At 37.9% G+C, this 20,196-nt stretch overlaps 1 protein-coding gene across 3 annotated transcripts in view; it reads left to right on the top strand.

Annotated features, from left to right (window-relative positions):
- tox (thymocyte selection-associated high mobility group box) overlaps positions 1–20,196 on the top strand; it is a 48,447-nt gene that overhangs the window by 14,323 nt on the left and 13,928 nt on the right. For all 3 annotated transcript variants that reach the window (XM_069511599.1, XM_069511598.1, XM_069511597.1), the window contains 3 exons: positions 2,933–2,998; positions 7,751–7,861; positions 14,847–15,131. In XM_069511599.1, the coding sequence (XP_069367700.1) occupies positions 2,933–2,998; positions 7,751–7,861; positions 14,847–15,131 (462 nt within the window). The remainder of the gene's footprint in view (positions 1–2,932; positions 2,999–7,750; positions 7,862–14,846; positions 15,132–20,196) is intronic.

Below are 20,196 nucleotides of genomic sequence, written 5' to 3'. Positions count from 1 at the left end.
AGACATGCCTAGGTTTGACGAATAATTTAGTTGTTTAGTTTATATATCAATCAATAAATCAAATTTTATTTGTATAGCCCATTCAAAAATCACAATTTGCCTCGTAGGGCTCAAACAAAGTGTGACATCCTCTGCCCTTTCAGTAAGAGTAAGGAAAAACAACTTTAAAAATAAGAACGTATAAACCTCAGAGAGATCCACATGTGAGGGATCCCTCTCCCAGGACGGACAGAAGTGCAATAGATGCCATGTGTAATGGAGAATGTCAGAAAAAAAAGTAGTATTAAGTTAAATTAAGTATATACAGCATTGGTTAGAATAAACAGTTTGTAGCATAATGGAAGGTAAATGAATCGAGGAATTATTGTCAATAATAGTAGAGTGTCTGAGTAGACGTATTGTTTATCAAGGTTTATGTGATCTCTTAGAAAATGTTGTTACATTATGTTACATTTAGCCTATTGTGTGTTGTGCATACACATCCTATTTCAGGCCTTGTCAAAGGTAAATGGAAGAAGCCAATTTGTCAGTGAGCTTGACATGTCTGCTCTTCTCTTTCTCTCCTTTGTTTGGTCTGAATAACTTTGCTAGCTCTTTGTTAGAGAACAAGAATGAGAATGAAACAGACACATGAAAAATCTCTCAGCTCCCATTTCTTTTGCTGTTGTTTATTTGTTACTGTTTCATATGAGGAACTGTTCCAGCAAAACTCGTTTAAATTAGCCAACAACAAACTGTGTGTGTGTTCCTGGTCTTACATCTTTGTGTGGACCATTTTAAGCATAGACCCTACAGAGAGAGGATTTTTTTGGAACGTGAGGACAATTTGATCTGTCCTCACTTTTTCAATGGGCTGTTTGAGGGTTTAAGACTTTGTTTTAAGGTTATGGTTAGAATTGATTTTTAGGTAAGGCATTTAGTTTGGATGTTTAAGGTTAGGGTAAGGGGCTAGGGAATGTATTTTGTTAATGAGTGTCCTCAGTAAGATAGAAGTGTGTGTGTGTGTGTGTGTGTGTGTGTGTTAGGTCCATCACGCCAGTGTTTTGGCTTTCTGTTGACTCTGTAAACCTACACCTCATTTGCATATTACCCCAGCAGCTGGCAAATGGATAGGGCAGTTACACCTGTCTGTCCACCTGTGTGTGTGTGTGTGTGTGTGTGTGTGTGTGTGTGTGTGTGTGTGTGTGTGTGTGTGGACCCACCTGTTCAAACGTCCTTGTGTGTGTTGTTTGTCAGGACGGTGATTATGTCCCCAGGTCACCATTGTTACTCGAATATGTTCTATGGACCCAAATATTTTGTTTTCCTCTTGTCGGTTCTGAGGTTTGACTTGTAAAGGTTATAGCAGCTGTTTTAAGACTGAAGCTATTAATACGAGTGCCACAAATCAATAGCTGTAATTTTGATATTCAGCTAAATTAGTAGAATCATTGATTACTCAATCATTTTGAGGTTAAAGTACCAAAAATGCAAACATGTGGATTCAGGATTCGAATACTCTGAGTGTTGTGATCCTTTGCCACACCATGTTAAATTCACTTTGCTAATACTAATCAAATTTAAGTAGTGTCATGCTTTATATTTGTGCACCCTAATTCTCATCCATTCTGAGCATTTGAACCAAAAATAAATCTGTGCAGAACCTGTAAAATAGTATTTTTTGTGCAAGCCATGATTGCTATGAGTTGGCCTGTCATATTCTACCAGTCGAAAGATATGTTGTTAGAAGGTGACAATAAGACAAATATCATTGGAGGAAAGTACAGTGGTTTGCCCATAAATACAGCATCAGTAATAACAGTACAAACACTTGCAGATAAACAATGCAATCCACCATCCACTACAGTTAACTTAAATTTGCATTGTGCGTTTCTCTCCGATAATGACAAATATGTGATTGTAGTGGTTCAGCTGAAAACGGCTGTAGCACCAAGGTTCTGGCAATCCTGAATGAAACTGTTCCAAGAGTTTCAACAAGTCAACAGTGATTACTGTAGTTGCTACTTGACACTGACTTTACTCACATTAAACCAAAAATGAAACATTGATGGCTACAATATGAGTATGAACATCATCTGTCATGACTGTTTTAATCATGTTGTGTGTAAGCGTGTGCAAATAACAATGTACACAATATAAATAACAAGAAAAGCAAAGATCCACAAGCTCAAAGTTAACCATCAACAAAATGGCATTTCAGTTACATGATGATATGTCAGGTCAGATTAGTAGAAGTGTGGCCACAACAGAAATTAAGCAAATCAGTTGTTATATTTCATTTGTCTCTCACTCAAACATTACATCAGAGTGTTTGTCATCCCATGTGAACAAGGTACTGTGAGGTTCTTTCTATGAGTCCAGCTGGAATTTGTTTAGACTGTAAGATATCCATCCGATCTGTCAGCGTTTTATTACCCTGATTGAGAGCAGTCATTTATTAATTACTTATGGTCCCCACAGATCACCACTCCTCCTGTAGTATAGATAGGATTTCAGAAGAAATGCAACACAGCAATACCACACAATAAAGCAACAGTGGATCGTGACATCTGAGATACTAAATACTGTAAGCTGTAATTAGACTAAAAGATTTTAGAAAGCATACAGACCCCTTCACTTTTAGTTTTGTTGATTTTAAGAGGATAAAGTTTTAATTATTCCCTATCAATTATTCATTAAAATATTTAGAGCCTCAACTGGCTCTACAAACAGTGGTCATTGTGAGTCTGTTCATAACCTTTAACGACCAGCAGGTTTTTCAGTGTCTGAGGGAGATGGATGCACACAGGCACACACACACACACAGGCGACTGGCAGCTACTCAGCGGTCCGTTATCTCCATCTCTACTTATTGTCTCCTTGCTAACTGTTCTTTGTTTGCTGTGTTTTATAGTTTATTGACATTATTGCTGTTGCTTTTTGTTCCCTCCAGCTGGACGGGGACACCATGTTCCTGGGTATGCCAGAAGCAGGCCTTGACTTCGCCTCCACCAATCAGGTTAGTGTTTACGTGTGTGTGTGTGTGTGTGTGTGTGTGTGTGTGTGTGTGTGTGTGTGTGTGTGTGTGTGTGTGTGTGTGTGTGTGTGTGTGTGTGTGTGTGTGTGTGTGTGTGTGTGTGTGCGTGTGTGTGTGCATGTGCATGTGCGTGTGTGAGGGACACTGTGCAAAGTGTTGTTTCTATGACATGTCTTTGCTTGTAATTGCATTGAGCTGTTTTCCTAAATGTTTGTGTTTCCACTGTAACATTAGATGCTCTACATCTTGCAAACACACCTAACACACATTACACAAAAGTTTGCTAATATGTGAAACTATTGCTCGATTAAATCAATCTACATGCTGTGTAGTGCGCAAACAGTGATTACATTCGTAAATGTAAATCAAATCCATTATTCAAGCTAATGATTTTAGCAGCAATTCTTTTGTTTCTGCAATGCATATATATATATATATATATATAAGCCACACATGTGAACGATAAAAAGTTAAATTCAGTTTCCTATAAAGTCTATCAACCAGTTGGGATGAAAATAAAGTTTTCTAAATTCATTCTGCACCAAATACTGTGCAAAGCTCTGCACTCAACGTCCAGCACACGATAAAAATGTGACATATATGGTAGAACTGTTTGAGGAGGACTTACTTACTAATGACAAAGAATAATTCTGTAATATACTCTGAAGCATTAACATAGACCAAGCAAACTGCTCATTAGCAAACAGGCTTTAGAACGGCCACCAACTGATACTTGTGAATGACAGGGAAATTATTCCATTAGGATGATATGGTATATCTCTATTGACATATCTCTTGCTTACTGCAGGACACTGAAAGACTATCAGACACAACATGTTGTAACACCTGTCAGTAGACATGGTAGACATGATCTGGAGAATTTTAATGGACTCATTCTGCTTTCATAGGCATTATTATAAGTCAGGAATCCTATTCAAACCTCTACAATGTACACTGCTAGGTGTCTGTGATGCCCATGCTCAGTTTACATAGTAATGGATAAAATATCTAATTTCCATATAAGTTTTAGTTGATGCCTACTTTAAGATCATTAGATCTTTGAACTGACCTTCTTGCTATTTCAGTCTTCACAGTTATTTCCAGTTGCATCAAACTTACTTTTCCTCCCATCCTTTCCCACTAATCAATATCACTTACTGTACTTAGGACAAGAGGCACATGAAGCATTACAATGATTTTCTATCTTCAGACCTTCTCTTCTTTTAATCCAAAATAAAGAGCCTCTATAATGTTGTGTAGGATTTTCCAGCACTATGCATGGGCTGTCATAGGCATTTAAAGTAGTTTCTCTATTTAGTATGTTTGCATAGTAAGGTTTGTCTATTATGTTGGTTATGTAGAAGTCACTGTAAGCCTGTGATTGACATTTTCCACAATTTCTTTACATGGCATTATCAAAAAAATTGACAAAATACTGCACAGTATTTAAATTTAAGTAAGTAAGTAAAATTTACTGCGTTGATTCAGTAAAGGGATATGTAGGTGTAAGGATATTGTATGTACCGCTGTCATGTTGCATCGCTGTTATTGGATTAGTTATTAACAGCCATAGAACAGCACAATGCAGTGAACACACAGTTTTACCTATATACAGTATGTGGGTAGAACTGTATTCAGTATTTAGTTTCCAGAGGCCAAATGAAACCCCTTGAGAGTAAGATGTGTGTTTGTTAGTACAGAATTACCTCACTGCCAAGCAAAGCCAATATTAATAAGAAACAGCACAAGAGATACATTATTCATAGAGTACAATATAGAGAATATTGTGTGGTATAGGAATCTGTGGTTTGATGTTTTATTCATAGTGTTGTGCCATATGAAGATGGGGGTGGAGGTGTTGTGTGGAATAAGAATTTAGCGTTTGATTATTAGTATCATTGCTTCTATAAAGTCTGAGGTGGTTGTGATGAATGGGACAAGTTATAATCCAGTCCGACCCTTGTCCTTGTCATTTCATTTGTTGCTAATGGAGCGTCAGTTACAGTGTGAAAGCTGAAACGGGAGGCTAGTGACTGAAAGGATGGGAAAGTATAACTTTGAAAAGTCAAATGGGTCAGTCGAATAATAACTGTACCATATGTGCAATGTTTAAGTTTCAGGTTTAGAAACGTATAAACATGTTTTCACACATTCAGACATTATCATTTGGTTTTGTGATGCACCTGACCCATCTGGAAACAGGGAAAGATCATGTACTGGGTATGTTAGCGGCGGGGATTGACTTAACCAACCACACATTGTTTTAAACTTCCCTTATCCTTCCACTGATGGACAGTGCACAACACGGATGGGGGCTGTCACAAGGTAAATCTGCTATTGATTGGCCAGTGGGCAGAGCTTTTATACTGCTCCGGAGAAAATACGGAGGATGTGCAGAGTTCAGTGCATGTCTGAAAGCAGTTTTAGAGACTGAATCTGCAGTAAGGGGAACTCCTCTCCCCCCCACAGAAAACCCTGCTCCTTAAACACCTCGTCAGTAGTTCGGCCAATACATCATTGTACATCATTGTGATATCAAATACACACACAGACTTTTTAAGTATTTAATTTAAATAAATAAATAAAATAATGAATATGATTGTAATATCTTCTTTATAACATTTAACGCACTGCATCCCTTTTCAAATAAATACAATAAATGTCTATTCTAAATCAATTGATAATATTTTTGATATTAGCATTAGGTAAGAAAAGTAAGAAAGAATCAAGAATCAATCCCTGTCACTGTGGATTCACTGCAAGGGATGGGGGAGCTTGTTTCTCAGTGGGGTTCTCAAGAATTTGCTTATTTTTAAGAAATGAGGCAAAATGGCCACATACAGTCAGCCAGTGTTTAAGCTTGTTCAGGCCAACACGCTTGCTATGGTATGGTAGCACATATCGGCGGTAAAAGAGAGAAAGTTCAAAATATCACTTTTCTGACAGTTAATCACTGATTCTTTAATAAACACAGTTGATCAGTTCATCTCAGGTGATATGTTTCACTTTACCTAATGTCACCTAATAGTCTCTTCAAGTGGTGATAAAATGCTTCCAGTTCTTTACATATTTAAAACTGACCAAGAGCTAATATTCTTATGAACTTGCACTAGTGCACCAATAATTTTTCACATTTAACACTCACACACTTAATTTTCAAGTGAAATAACTGTAGAGTGATACTGATCCTTGCATTGACCCTGTCAGCAAGAAACTGAATTTGTGTATTTCCTAAAAATATCAAAGGATTTCTGTTAATCAATAGAGTGGTTGTCCAGCTTTATTTAGCTGCTCAGTGGCTGTGGTGATACTGGGAGGCTTTCAGGTGTGACTGAATAAATAAATGTGCAGCATGATGGAAAACATGATGATTAACACACTTTTCCAAGCCTAAAAGAGTAGTTATAATCAACATTCTGCGGAATTCTCCCATCAGACCCCAAGTAAAAACTAGTAAGATTGTCTGAGTGAGTGGGCATGTTAATGACATAAAAAAAAAGCTTGTTCAATCAGGTTTTTATCAGTTACAGAAATCACCAAAATTATTTCTTTCCTTCATTCTGGAGGAATTATTCAAGCATTTATCTCATCATATCTTGACTACTACAATGTCCTGAACACATCTCTCCTAAAAATCACTTAATCTCGGAAATCATTTGAGGAAAATGTTGCCACATTCATTTTGGCTTCCCTACAGTGGCTAACGATATATATTTTTTATCCTATTTTAAAATACTGGTTTGCCTTATATGTAGAACTGCTGTCCGTTAATCAACAGACACACTACCTGAGATCCTCGGTCAGAACTTGTTAACCATCTGACCATAAGTTAAAAACCAAAGGTTTGATGTTTTGGGCCCCCAGACTTTGCAAGGCTCTGCCCAAAGAGTCAGGCTGATTAGCTAACCGAGTTCAAATCAATTCAACTCAATTGGATTTTATTTGTGTAGCGGCAAATCATAATATACATGACCTCAAGGTGCTTTACATAGAAGGTCAAAACCTTTTTTTTTTTCTTTATTTTATTGTTTTTACATATATATTTGTCATTTTTAGAAAGAGTTTTAAACAAGTGCTATAAAGATATAGATTATTATTACTATTACTATTATAATGATTATAAACCTAATTAATTACAATGCAGATTGAAGGCCTAGTCATGTCATCACATATCAGCTGTTTGCTTTGGTGAGGATGTGATTTAAGAACACTTAAAAGGTAGTAGTGATGACAGCTGCTCTAATGAACTGATGATGTCTATCAACTCAAGCAGGCTTTGTCAGTTCAGCCTAAGGAGATGCAAAGCAGTTATGAGGCTTAACCAAGCTGCTAAATGTGTACACTTTGTTTAACAGTGTGAGTTGGAATGAAAAGCAACTAAGAGGTACATCAGGTTAGTTTAAAGATAACGTTACAGTGGGGAGTAGTATCGCCTGTCAATGAGCCCAAGACACACTGTCATGTATATTGTGCAAAAGTCTAGTTGTCATTTTGCATGAACCCTGGATTTCCATAGAGATGCTTAATGGCAAGTTTAACTGTTTTTTGTATTGATGAATGTGCATGTGTGTGTGTGTGTGTGCGCGCAAGTGTTTGTGGATAATCTCTCTCTCTCTCTCTCTCTTTATTGTTTTCTCCACACCCCTCTTCATGACCTTTTTATTTGACCTATGACCTTTTCCTGACCTATGGGCCTGTTTGAACCTTTGTTTGTCTCTGTGATTCCTTCCACAGTTTCGTGTGCCACAGCCCCCTCAGCCTCTCTGCAAGGTTTCACCAACAAACCAACCCACACAGCACTGGAGGAGAGACACACACATGCCTGACTCACACCGTCTGCCATGGGTAAAATGCGCACACACTTACAGACACACACAGGCAGCTCTTTCAAGTGGTTTTAAACTGGTGAAACAAACACAGATTGCATCCTTGCAGCTTTAGAAAAGTGAACAGAGTTTAGAACTACAGATGTAGACATTCATGCTTGCCATCTACAAGCCAGGAGATTTTGTGATTTTGACAAGAGTGCTAAGTGAAAGCTTTTTTCTTCTACCAGCTGTTTATACTGCTGCAACAAAGTTGGATTAAAAATTGATCAAAATTAAAAGAGACAATGTGTTTTTCATTCTGAACATTGTTCTTTCTTATCAAAACATGGCAACTACAATACCCACAATGCAACATAAAGGTAGGGTTGTTGATTAGTTTTTTTAACACTTTTTATCTTATTTGTTCACGTATGAACATCATATGAAAAGAAAAAAGGCTGAGTCATTGACCCTTGCAGGGCTGTAATAAACACGACCAATCATTTTATGTGGACTGAATGAAATGATTGGCTGGCGTACCTCTAACTGACCTGCCAGAAGTTAATGAGCGAAAGTCACGTCAAAAATCGGCGACTGCTCTACCCCTCAGCCCTTAACAAACTCAAGCCTAAATGACAAGTTGACATATGAACTGCTGGATCACCAAAATATCAAATTAGTTAACCTCTTTTAAATGCTGGTACAAGTCATTACAATGCACATATGCCTCATTCAAATCTGAGCCATTTGTTTATTATTCGTAACTTTGCACTTGACAGATAATGCTCCATTTACTCTTGTTGCTTCAAGCATTCAAGTGCTCTCTCACCCAAATTGGATCTTTAGTGCTTGTGCTGATCAGGGGCCATTACAAATTACAGCAGCTCAGCTTGTGTTTGAATGCATAGAAATTATTTTAATTTTAATTAAACTTAGATTTTAGTTAAACTTGCCGTCCAAGACAGACAATAGGTTTATTAAAAATCTATCAGTGAGTGGCGGCTCCTGCTGACTCCCAAAACTATGTATGCATCTTGGAGATTTGGCTGCATTACACTTTTTAAAAACATGGGTAGAAAGTGCCTATTTACCCTTTGTCTGTCTTAGTTCATGTCCAACAGACATTAGAGACACAAAATTGTCATGAAGGTGAAGTTGTGAGAAGCATGTTTATCTTGTTAACACAACATGTGTGAGAGAGCTTGATGCTGACCGCATTAGTTTTTCGATAAGCTCCCAGTTCTTAGGGAGGGGACCATTGTACTGACATGAATGGGAGAGCGGACAGAGAGGGAGAGAGAAAGGAGTAATATATGCAGAAGTTGAATAAATTATGGAGAGCGTATGAGGAAGGGAGGGAGAGCGAGAGAAAACAGGCCGGCAGTCTGATTTATGCAGAGCTCTGTGCTTCAGCAGGACACGGTGTCAGAGAGAAGGACCATGAAACACTGTCTGGCCTGAAACACACAGGGTAGTGAGTATGAAGTTGAGCAAACGACTAGACGTCTGGGCTGAAAAACACATGCAGTCAGAAAAAAATGGTTGAACACAAGAGAACCCACTTTTTGTGATGCTACAAAAGAACTGGATGTCTAGATTCTTGATTGCAGAGCAAGGAGAGAGAACTTGGAACTAGAACTAGCAAGGAAGAAAACAAAGAAAGGGCTTCTTTTACACATGAGTTTATATGACACAGGGCTTTTGTGATATTCAGTGAGTATTCCCTACCACTGCCTTGGTCCTGCCCCCCTTCAACTAGGCAAACACTGAAGCAGAAGCTAGTCCTAGCTAGAGCACACGCAGCTTTCCTGCAATTACAGATGCATCCCGAACAATTGTAGGAGGATAGGCTTTTACCTATGTTGGCAATTGGAGAGCAAACACTCCTCCAGGATCTTTCTTGTAGTACATGCACAACATTTTACCCAATCGGAAGCTAAAAAACTAATTGTTCCTGATGACATTTAACGACTGGGCCAGATAACTGAAGAAGAGAACTTCAGAGTATGTGTGAAAGCTACTACTTAAATAAGCATCTTCAGGGTGCACAGTTGTTTTGTTACCCTGATGACAGCTGAAATCCACTGTGTGGCAGCGCTGTATGAATTCTACTTGTGGATGAGGACAGCAGGGAAAGCGGTGCGTTCCTTAAATTAGAGGCGAAAGTTATACGTCCCAGTGGGTGTTTGCTGTTGATCCACTTAACTGTAATTAAAGGGGAGAGCCACCAATTTCACATGTCAAAGTCAATTTACTACTCACAAAGATTATAAAAGGTGTAATTGAGCTGCAGTATGGGAATTGCTGGATTCATGGATTTTGGAGCTTCACCCACTCTAGGAACTACTTCAGGTTATCTCTCTGTCTATGTTGCACTAATTTACTGTCCTATTTTCTGGAATACAATTTAAATTACTGGACTATCCCTGTAATATGTAGCAACGTTTCTATGCGTATGAACATCTAAAGGATGCTTATTATTATATATTGGATTCTGTGTTTTATCATCCAAGTTTTGTTCTTCCTGTTTAAGTTACATTTGCTTAAAAGTGAAGTGTATTTGTTGGATTACTTTTTGCCATGGAATAATTCACATATGATACTTCAGTGAGTGTTTGCAGCAGCAGCAGGACAGTGTCTGTGGGATAGACTGAAAATAAACCACAGTGTAGGTGTATAAAGATGAACTGATGAGTTAGAAAACCAAGAGTCACAGACGTGACTACATGGATACACAATCAGTCAGCTTCACAACAGTCCTGCATTGAAAGATATGTCAAAAGTGCAATTTCCTTATGGGATTAATGTCTGTCCATGTGCCATGGTGCCTGAAAAGATTGAATTCGGAGTCTTCAAGGTGACATAAAATATGTGAGTCAAACCTTGTGTGCGGTTACTTATGCCATGTGATGTTAACATTACAGGGATATATGCACCCACATGGCTCTATTGAAAATACAAAAATTCACTTGTGTCAAATTGGTTTTGTAATATTCTTATAAATATATAAGTTCTTGTTTCAGAACATGGAGTGTGTATTGAGATATATTGAAGTTTGTATGCCCAGCTTTAGATGTATGCAGGATGTTCGAAAAATTGTAAAATTCCAACTTATATTGTTTGAGTAAATCGTCTGCGACGTGAAGCCGATGCTCACCATGTGCCCAGACTTTGACATTTGGGGAAAAAATTTACTACGTGGCCACGAAATAATAGCATGTGGGATATAGAGAATATGTTGTGTGGTGGGATGACTTAACAATAAAAACATAGGGCTCTATCCCTGCACGACACAGCACACCTTGCAAACTGCATTTAAATGTCCAGAGCGTGACTCTGTGCATTCGGGAAGCTGGTGACAGTTTGCGCCTGGTTCATCTAGAGACGGGGACAGATTGAGATGTAGTAGGTGTGTTAGCATTGAGTTTTATACCTTTATCCTTCCCTTTAAGTAGGTTTATCCTGTGAAATAAAGTATTCATTAGGAATTGGAGATAGTTGTATGTGCGGTGCGCACTCTCCTTAAGGGGAAGGATAATGGAAGTTTAATACAATGGCTAGTTAATCCCCGCCACTAACACACCGAGTACATACATCTCCAATCTCTCAATTTTTCCTTGTTTACAGATGCACCAGGAGCATCCTGTCACCAGTTTTCCAAATACTCACAGTCACACTCTCTGCTCACTGGACATTTAACTGTGATTGGCAGGATAGGGCCCTATGTTTGTATTGACTATAATTGCAAATGTTTCCACAAATGTTTCTGTGGTCGACCGGGAGCAATAATCTCTGCTCGAAGCTTAATATCGCCGTACGACTCAGAAATTGGGGCAAAAATGAGCTTAAATCGTACAGTGTACACCCAGCTTAAGAGGGGGTAATACACACTCCTACTTCACTTTGTGTATAATAGTGTGTATTACTATAGTGTGTTTCTAGCTGTGTGGTTCGGTGATGAGGTTTTAAAATTTTAGATGCGCACACAGTATTTGCTGAAGATTTTAAAGACAACCAAACATTCACACACCAAATATAGTCTAAAAAATGGGTTTTGTATCTGTCTAATTCCAGAAATCTGTCATGAAGAACTCCATTAACTCTACTCTACTATCTTAAATAACTATTCATCTTATCAATACACACTTAGCATGTGTATTGTTAAGGGCTCATGGAAGTGCAGTGTAGAATTTTCTGTTCAAAATTACTAAACTGAATAAACTGGTGACTAGCACTTTTGCAGCAGTGGTTGGGACTCACTGTTGTTGACCACAACAACAGCAACGACAATCGATTCTCTAGTTTGGGGTTCTGCGTGCTGAGTTGAGCTTCAATTAACTTTTAAGCAGCGGTTACTGCTTCAGGGTTCTGTAGACAGAGTCCTGCTGCAGGTCTTTATTTCCTGTGCCTCAATTACTGCAGGTCACCTTCACAGTTTCAGAAATAAAGCTTCAACCAGTATTACCGTGGGCTAAACAAACAGCCTATTCCATAGTGGCAGGTTCAGAATGGGGTAATGGCCTCTTAGGTTGTGCCGTTTCTTGCTGTGGTGAGTTTTTTTGACTGATACGATGATGACCCACACAATTACAGAGCAACTAAAGGAGAGAGAAATCCTTTGTCCATGCCAGGTTTCTATAAAATGTTAAATGTCTGCTGAACAAAATGAAAATGACTGTTAAAGAGGTGCTCAGATTCTTTCTGTGCCTTTGTTTTTGCAGTGGGGAGAATAAAAGGAGATTAAGTGTTTTATAATTTCTTACATCTCCTATTGCACGTTTCTGTTTTCTGTTTCCTACATTTCTCTTGAAAGTGGTGAATGTATTAACTCAAATCACGGTTTACCACAGTGGCTGCTCATTACATTGAGAGCATATACATTATACAACACAAGTAATGCAACTCATAATGCAACACTGCATCAGGGTTTGAAACAGATCAGAAAAGAGTGAGAGAGAGAGAGAGAAAGAAAGAGTGAGCGAGATAAAAGAGAAACTGATGATGAGATCATAGGAGTGAGCGAGCAAAAGAGAGGTGGAGGAAGAAGGCTGGAGAGAAATGAAGAGCAAAGGAGTGTGGCTAGCCAAGCAGAAAAGGCTGTCATTCTCTATAAAAGATCTCCTCTGTCAGATTAGTATGAGAGGGCTTCTCCAACACTGCCTCTCTCTTCGCCCTCGGGTCTCTCACTTTTCTCTTGCATGATTCTCTCACTCCATTTCCCTCTTCATGTCTTCCTCTCATTTGTCTCTGCTTTCAGAATAATTCATTATCATATACAGGACTGCTCCTGGTTTTCTTTTTGCATGTCAGATTAGCACCAGTGTATTTTAACAGACAAAGAGACACCTCTGCATATTCTCACAAGCAAATGGGACTTGTACATATAAATTACTGTGTTGTTCTGCCACTGAATGACTGAGACTTTGTTCGCAAGGCTTTCTTTCAGCCCGGGAGTATCATTAGTGATAATTAGTCTGTGATAGGAGCTCAGGCTGAGAAAGGATGACTACATGATTCAACACAGAGATGTTTATGGATTCAACATTCCAAAGTAATGGTGATAAGCAGGTTTTCCATTTCCTCTATCTATTATCTGTGAAACTTATGTTTCATGTAGTAGTGGGTGACATTCCCAAACAATCATACCGCAATTGTATTATCACACACACTCACAATTCATGATTTGAATCACTCTTTTTCTGTGCAGGTTTTTAAAATGTTCACCTGCATCAACATCTAAAATCAAACATTATCCACAAGCACCTTCATAGTTAGATCGAATGTGACCACCTTAAGTTACATCCATGTTACTACATTTTATTTTGAAAATGCATCGACTCTGCTACGGATAAGAGTGCTATCCACACTACTCGAAACGTTTGGTAATGATCCTGGCCCCATTTTAATTTGAAAATTCTGAGGCTGCTTTTCATTCGACACAGGCATAAATAAAGACATTTGGAAACAATGACGTAGACACGCCACAGCTTACTTTTGGCTGATCAGTCAGGCTCCTATCACATGACCCCCTTCCAGAAGCAAACAACCGGTATTAGTCTCGGCTACCAGTGTAGAATGCTCTTGCTTTTCGCCATTGCTGCCTTTCTTTTGTGGCCTCGCTTTTTCTGCAACTAACAACCAAATGTTTCCTGTGTACTAAAATCTCTCCAATGGCTTCCAGTACAACACAGAATCAACTTAAAAATAATATAATGATAACAATATTTTGTTCAAGTTTAGAGCTTTCCAACCTTTTCATTACAAGATAACAACTTTTGTTCATCACCTCACACAAATACCTGGCCTTTACAGGATTAGATACTGGTCAAGAGTTTAAGTTGGTTTAAGTTCAGCGTTACTGAACAGAGGAACACAGATGACTCAAGCACACAGTCTCGTTGCAAACCCTTCAGCCCCCCACACAAAACGTGTCTAAAATCAAATAGTAGATCTCCCCTAGAAAAATTCCATCTGAATTCACGTGGATTTTATAATCTATAACAGGAACATATATATCGTTTCTTCAAATGAAATGTGCTAAATAAATTAAATTGCCATTGTGTACACTGGCACATGATTGCCCAGTGTTCGTGAGTGGTACCTGACACTGAAGTACGCTTAAGATGACCAACTACATTTTTTAACAAGAATTGTGCAGATACTCAAAAAATGTTTTCCAGGATGGACTATTGCTCTGTCCATGTCTTGCACAAACATACTTTGACTTAACTTATTTGGAAGAAAATGTAGGATCTCTGTGAGCCTTGGCATTTGAACTGACAGCCAGCAGATATATTTATCTACTCGTTCATATTTTATTGAGTTCAATTACTGTATGGATCAATGTTCTTACACCAAGTGTAAATGTGGTAGTTGTGGATCATGTGGATGTTTAAGGTTGTGCACAATTTTTTTTCCCATGAGCCTTTGGTCTCCCATCTTCGGTCAATTCACAACATGGTAACGGAATCTAAAAAATATGCATTGTATGCTTCTTTAATAGCATCTTTCTGTTTTTCCAGTCATACTCAGTTGGAGGTTTGGGTGATGAGGACTTCAACATCCCACCTATCACCCCCCCGACCCTGCCAGAGCACATGATGCCCCCCCACATCCCTCACAATTCCCCCTCTGGACCATACCACCCTCTGGAGCCACCCCCCAGCTCCGCTCCACACCACCTCTACCAGCTGCAGGGCATGGACCTGCCTGGCATGTCCGGTGGCCAAGATGGAGCTGCTATGTTGAACCAAGATGGTAGCACGTTCAGCCCAGACAGCGGCCCGATGACCAGCACACTATCTGTGGTAAGTAGTCAAAAAACTAATCATCTACATACTACATGAAAATGAATGCAAATGTATTTTTGGCAACATAACATGTTAAGTGGCAGGGACGTGTAAATGACGTTAGCAAATGTGACCTTTAGTCAGATGTTTACAGGCAGTGCAAATCATTCCGTTTTTTTCAGTAGTATTCACTGATGAGACATTTTTACTCTGAAATGAAAAAGAGCTATGTACATTAACTGCCCATATTGTATATTTTATGAATTATAGAAATGCTCAACTTGGAATAATAATAATTTTCGCCAAGGAAGTTATGTTTTCATCTTCCCAAGGAATTGCCAATTAGATAGAGTGGATCTGAGATTTTTTTTTTTCTTTAACATGGAAAGATTGGGCCCTCAGTTTGTATCTGATTTTTCCAGACATATTTTTTAAATCTTGAATTTACTCCTTTTCTTTCATTGAAAATCCCCTACGTGCAAGTGTTTCATTTTAAAAGCTGAACTGCTCCCTCCTACTTCAGCTGTGATTGGCTTCCACAGTAGTTGTGATGTCACAATTCCTACTCGTACATACTTGTGTCATTTTATGTGAGCACAAAGAAATGTTCCACTTTCAGCAGAGGAATATGAAATTAGTCGTGTAGAGTCAAACAAATGTGTACATCAATCTACACAGTGACAGTTTATCAGTTTTATATTCTAGTAAAACTGCAAGATTTTTTCAACCTTGTGATAGGAATGAATATATGTATAATTCATGGATCTTGATGATAGTAACTACTAACACTAATATTTACATGTGTGTGCAATTTGGTGAAATCCTAATAAATATCTGGATCTAGTGAATTTGAATGTGGCTTCATAAGTTGGGCTTCGGTGGAGGTATGTGAACTCAGGGCCATTCTAGTTTCATGTAATATACTTTCAGAACATTCACCACATGATTCATATCAATCCTGTGGATGGTGTCTAAATGAGTGTTCTCTGTGACTTTGGCTTGGGTGAATATCTCCATTTATGTTCCCTAAAGTTAAACATCAGAGGCCAGTGCAGTTTCAATTTGACAGTATCATAACAACATTGAATAAAATAAAATTAAAAAAAATGTGTTCTTACTGCCTGGGGAAGGTTCCTGCTGTGGAAACACTGTTTAAGATGTTTCTAGAAAGGCTTCGATATTTTTGTCATGGTAAAGGCCACTGAAATACCTGACACTGAAACTGACCAAATGCTTTTTTTAAATGCTTTAAAAATCTAGCTTAAATTGTGCTGATAGAAGATGGACTATTGCTATATGTCTTGCACAAATATATTTTGACTTAACATATTGGGATACAATTAAGATCTTGGTGAGCCTTGAGATTTGAAGTGACATCCAGCAGATATATTTTAACTATACTCTTTTATTTTATTCAGTTTAACTATGTGAAATAGGATATTGCCCGGGGGAGTGTTATTTGAAAGCCAATCATGACAGCTGGTCGATGTGACATTTGCCTCAGATTTTAAGTTCTCATTTCACAGTAAAGTGAAAATCTTGCTTTTAGCTGTGACATTTAGATGTGTCTAACTGTGTCATACAGTTAAAAAAAAGACCTGAGACTTGCAATTACTTTAACTGTCACAGAAACTTGATTTTCAGCAGGTGTATATGTATGTGTCAGTTTGCAATAAAGACCAGTTTATTATCAATTAAACCGTTTCCCCTTCCCACAGTTTCATCTTTCAGTCTGTGTCTGTCGTCTCCGTCTTCACATTAAAGCTGCCTGTTATAATAAATGTCAGTATGAAACCTCAAGTTAGAATTACATTAGAATAACACCACAGACTGCTTTTTATAACTTTTAATCAAATTCAGATTTTCTTATTCATTTGATTGTGACTAGCCTGTCTGTTATGTGTGTAACATTGGAGATAATGATTTTAGTAATGTGGAGAGAAAGTCCTTTTTTCCATCTCTGTCTCTGCTCTCTCTCTCTCTCGCTTTTATATTCCCATACTAACATACATTTAGTGCCAGTCCATGAATTATGGTTGCCTAGCAACCATGCCTGGCTCAGTCTAAACAGGGTGGGTGGGGTATGTGCATGTGTGTACGTGCGTGTGTTCCTAGAGGAGGCAACTACTCAGTAGCAGTTATTGTTGACTTGCAGGGTCGGACAGAGAACTGAAAAATTGCTCTCAAGTAAAATACTGTTGCTTAAAAAAAATGTTGCTCAAGGAGAATTTACTCAGATGAAAGGACAAAGTTTTTAGCTTTAAATAAGCTTCCCTTCTTTGAAGGTTAGAATTATCATATGCTGAAACTATGATAAATCATAAAACTGTCAAATGAAAGAATATCCTTGTCTACGAATATATACACTCCATTCCAGGTGTGAACTGTAGTGAAACCAGCCAATAAATTCAGGTCTGTGCATACAACTGACAATTGACAATTGATAATTGATCATTTCAAAGCAGGTATCATAGACATTGGAGCGATACTGTATATAGCCACTTAAATAGAATATCTGCCACTTATACAGAAATAAGAAGCAGAAAAGGCCAAGATGTAAAAACAACATAAACTACACGGCGGCTGCAGCTGACCAACACAGACAAAGGGCTGTGTTGCCGGGCATAGCGGTGGTTAATGATACTCTCCTCTGTACAGTGACTTACACCAATCAGTCAGTTGTTACACTCACCTGTCTGAGCTTCAGTCTGTGAGTCTTCTCCATTGCAAAGTCCTCCACAACTTCTCTGCTCGTTCTGACACCAGCTCGTTCTGAGCTCTGGTTTTGCATTAAAATTTAAGACTTTTTATTCTTATTTACTGAGGAAATTATTTATGTATTCAGCGTAAAATTACAGGGACAATGCTCATTAAAAAACATTTTGTTATTATGAGCATTCACTGGGTCAAATATATTGTGTGATTAAATAAGCTGTTTGTCTGGCACAAGGATCTATTGTAATAATTAGAATCCTTCATTTTCATTTTCCTTCACTCTTCCCTGGCTGATGCTGTTTATTCATTTGTTGAAACTCAACTTGATTATCCCTGGGGAAATCCTTGCAGATAGGTAATAAATAAGAAATAAGTAATAAATGAATTTTTTCTACGCCATAGAAGAGACACTGTAATTTATGTGTGTGTGGTGAGTGTGGGGGTAGGGTCATTATGTTGGGTTCAACATCACGATTACTGACTGCATCAGTGATGGATGGCCCAACCCTTATATCAACCCTAGTAAGGAAAAACAACAGTATTTTATAGCATGCCGAATGTTTTGGTAATTCAGAGGAAAGATTCATAGTTTTGTTTTCAATCATACAGTATGTCTTATGGCAACAATAATAGTGAATACAAGTTCTGATTTGCTAAAAGCGAGAATCAATTGTGATTTTGTTGCTCTACTTTTCATTTTGAAATATTGCATTAATGACACCTATGTGAAGATGTTCCCCTCGTAATGATTAATCAACCTTTTCCCCCCTCATGACATGAGTCAGTCATTACTCAACCTTCAGGGGTTCCCCTTCTCTTACTCTGTTCACTCATCAGCAGAAATTATTTTGTGAATGCCAGAAGGAAAATTAGGTTTTCCACTCTTCCCCTTGTTAAATTTCCAAATGTGTTCTTCGATAGTGTTTATGTTAGGTGGTCTACGTGTCGGGACCTCTTACCTGTTAACTGCCAGTGAAGTAACCACGAAAATACTAAAATGCAGTAGCTCCTTCCCTTCTTTAAATTAATTCTCTTGTGTTTTTTATATTTTTGTAAAGTAACAATTTTTTTATTATTATATAAGTGTCAATCTGTCATTAGCCTTGTAGATTCATCCTATTATACATAGTTATAATAAAATAACATTAATATGATAATAATAAAGTAGTTTTAGTCATTAAATCCAACCTTCCCAAAAATGTTTCTGAAAACTAAATGTTTTCCATCAAAGAGATTTGATTAGTCATTTAAATCAATGCATTGTTGTATTTAACAGGTGAGCTGTGTGGCCTCTTATTCCTGTAGACTGACAGTGAATTTACAATGCAAACCATTAAAATCGGAGCTAAAATACAGTACCTCCATCCCCTCCTCTTAATTTCCTCTCTTGTGTTTTAAGTTTTGTAAAGATCCTCCATCCTGATCCTCACAGTTTGATTCCATAGTACACGGTCATAATATACAAATAAAACAATAATTTTTAATCATTAAACCCAACTTGCCAAAAAATATTTCCAACAACCAAATAAACCAGTACAACATTTTGATTGTTTAATTTAAATCCATGTATTTTTTTTATTTATTAATGCATCATTAATTCATCAGCTTGTATGTGAGACCTGAGTGAAAAGCTTTTTGGAGCATATGACAGTGGAATATTTTGACTGTTTACTACGATGACATTTATCGAAGTCCTACCCCAATCAGTACCAAACCACAGCGGATATTTTTCAGCACGTCTCTCTGGTACGTACATCAATGTGAAACCTGTTCCAAAGTTAGAGAAATGTCACTGTGCATTCTGTCTAAATACCGCAGCTGTATTCAGAGCCTGTTTCCAGTAATCGAGTTCACGTAAAGCTTTCCCAGGAGGGGCACTGCGTAGAAGACCACATCCGTTATTATTCAATGCTTACTAAGTGGAAACTCTAAATACATTTCATAAGCCGAGTCCCATCGTCATATTTTGCTATAATGGGTGTCAAAGTTCCCATGCTGCGGGTGTTGGCAGTGATAACTTTTGTTTTCCTGAGAAATGAACAGAATATCACTGATGACTAACTCACTAAGAGATGGTTCACGTTTTGGCAATGTCAGTTGACTAATCTAAACCACACAATGGTTGACAATATTCAATCCATTTGTCCAGAATGGCGTAAAACTGCTGTGTTTCCTTTTACCTCATGGCTCTGAAGCTAAAGTTTTTACTAAAATGTATTTTGGTGTGGCATTTAAATATCAACATTAATGAAAAAAAATGTTAGCTGCTCTTTATTTGTTCAAGATTGCCTCCATTGTCTATTTGGGGGACATGTATTTTCAAAGAAGTATTATGCATTTTTCCAGGTGTCTGGGGAGCTTGTGTAAT

Source organism: Paralichthys olivaceus, chromosome 16 (genome assembly GCF_024713975.1).
Source record: "Paralichthys olivaceus isolate ysfri-2021 chromosome 16, ASM2471397v2, whole genome shotgun sequence".
Taxonomy (NCBI): Eukaryota; Metazoa; Chordata; class Actinopteri; order Pleuronectiformes; family Paralichthyidae; genus Paralichthys; species Paralichthys olivaceus.
The sequence above is the reverse complement of the archived record's forward strand: the minus strand, read 5'-3'. Positions and strand labels throughout refer to the sequence as shown.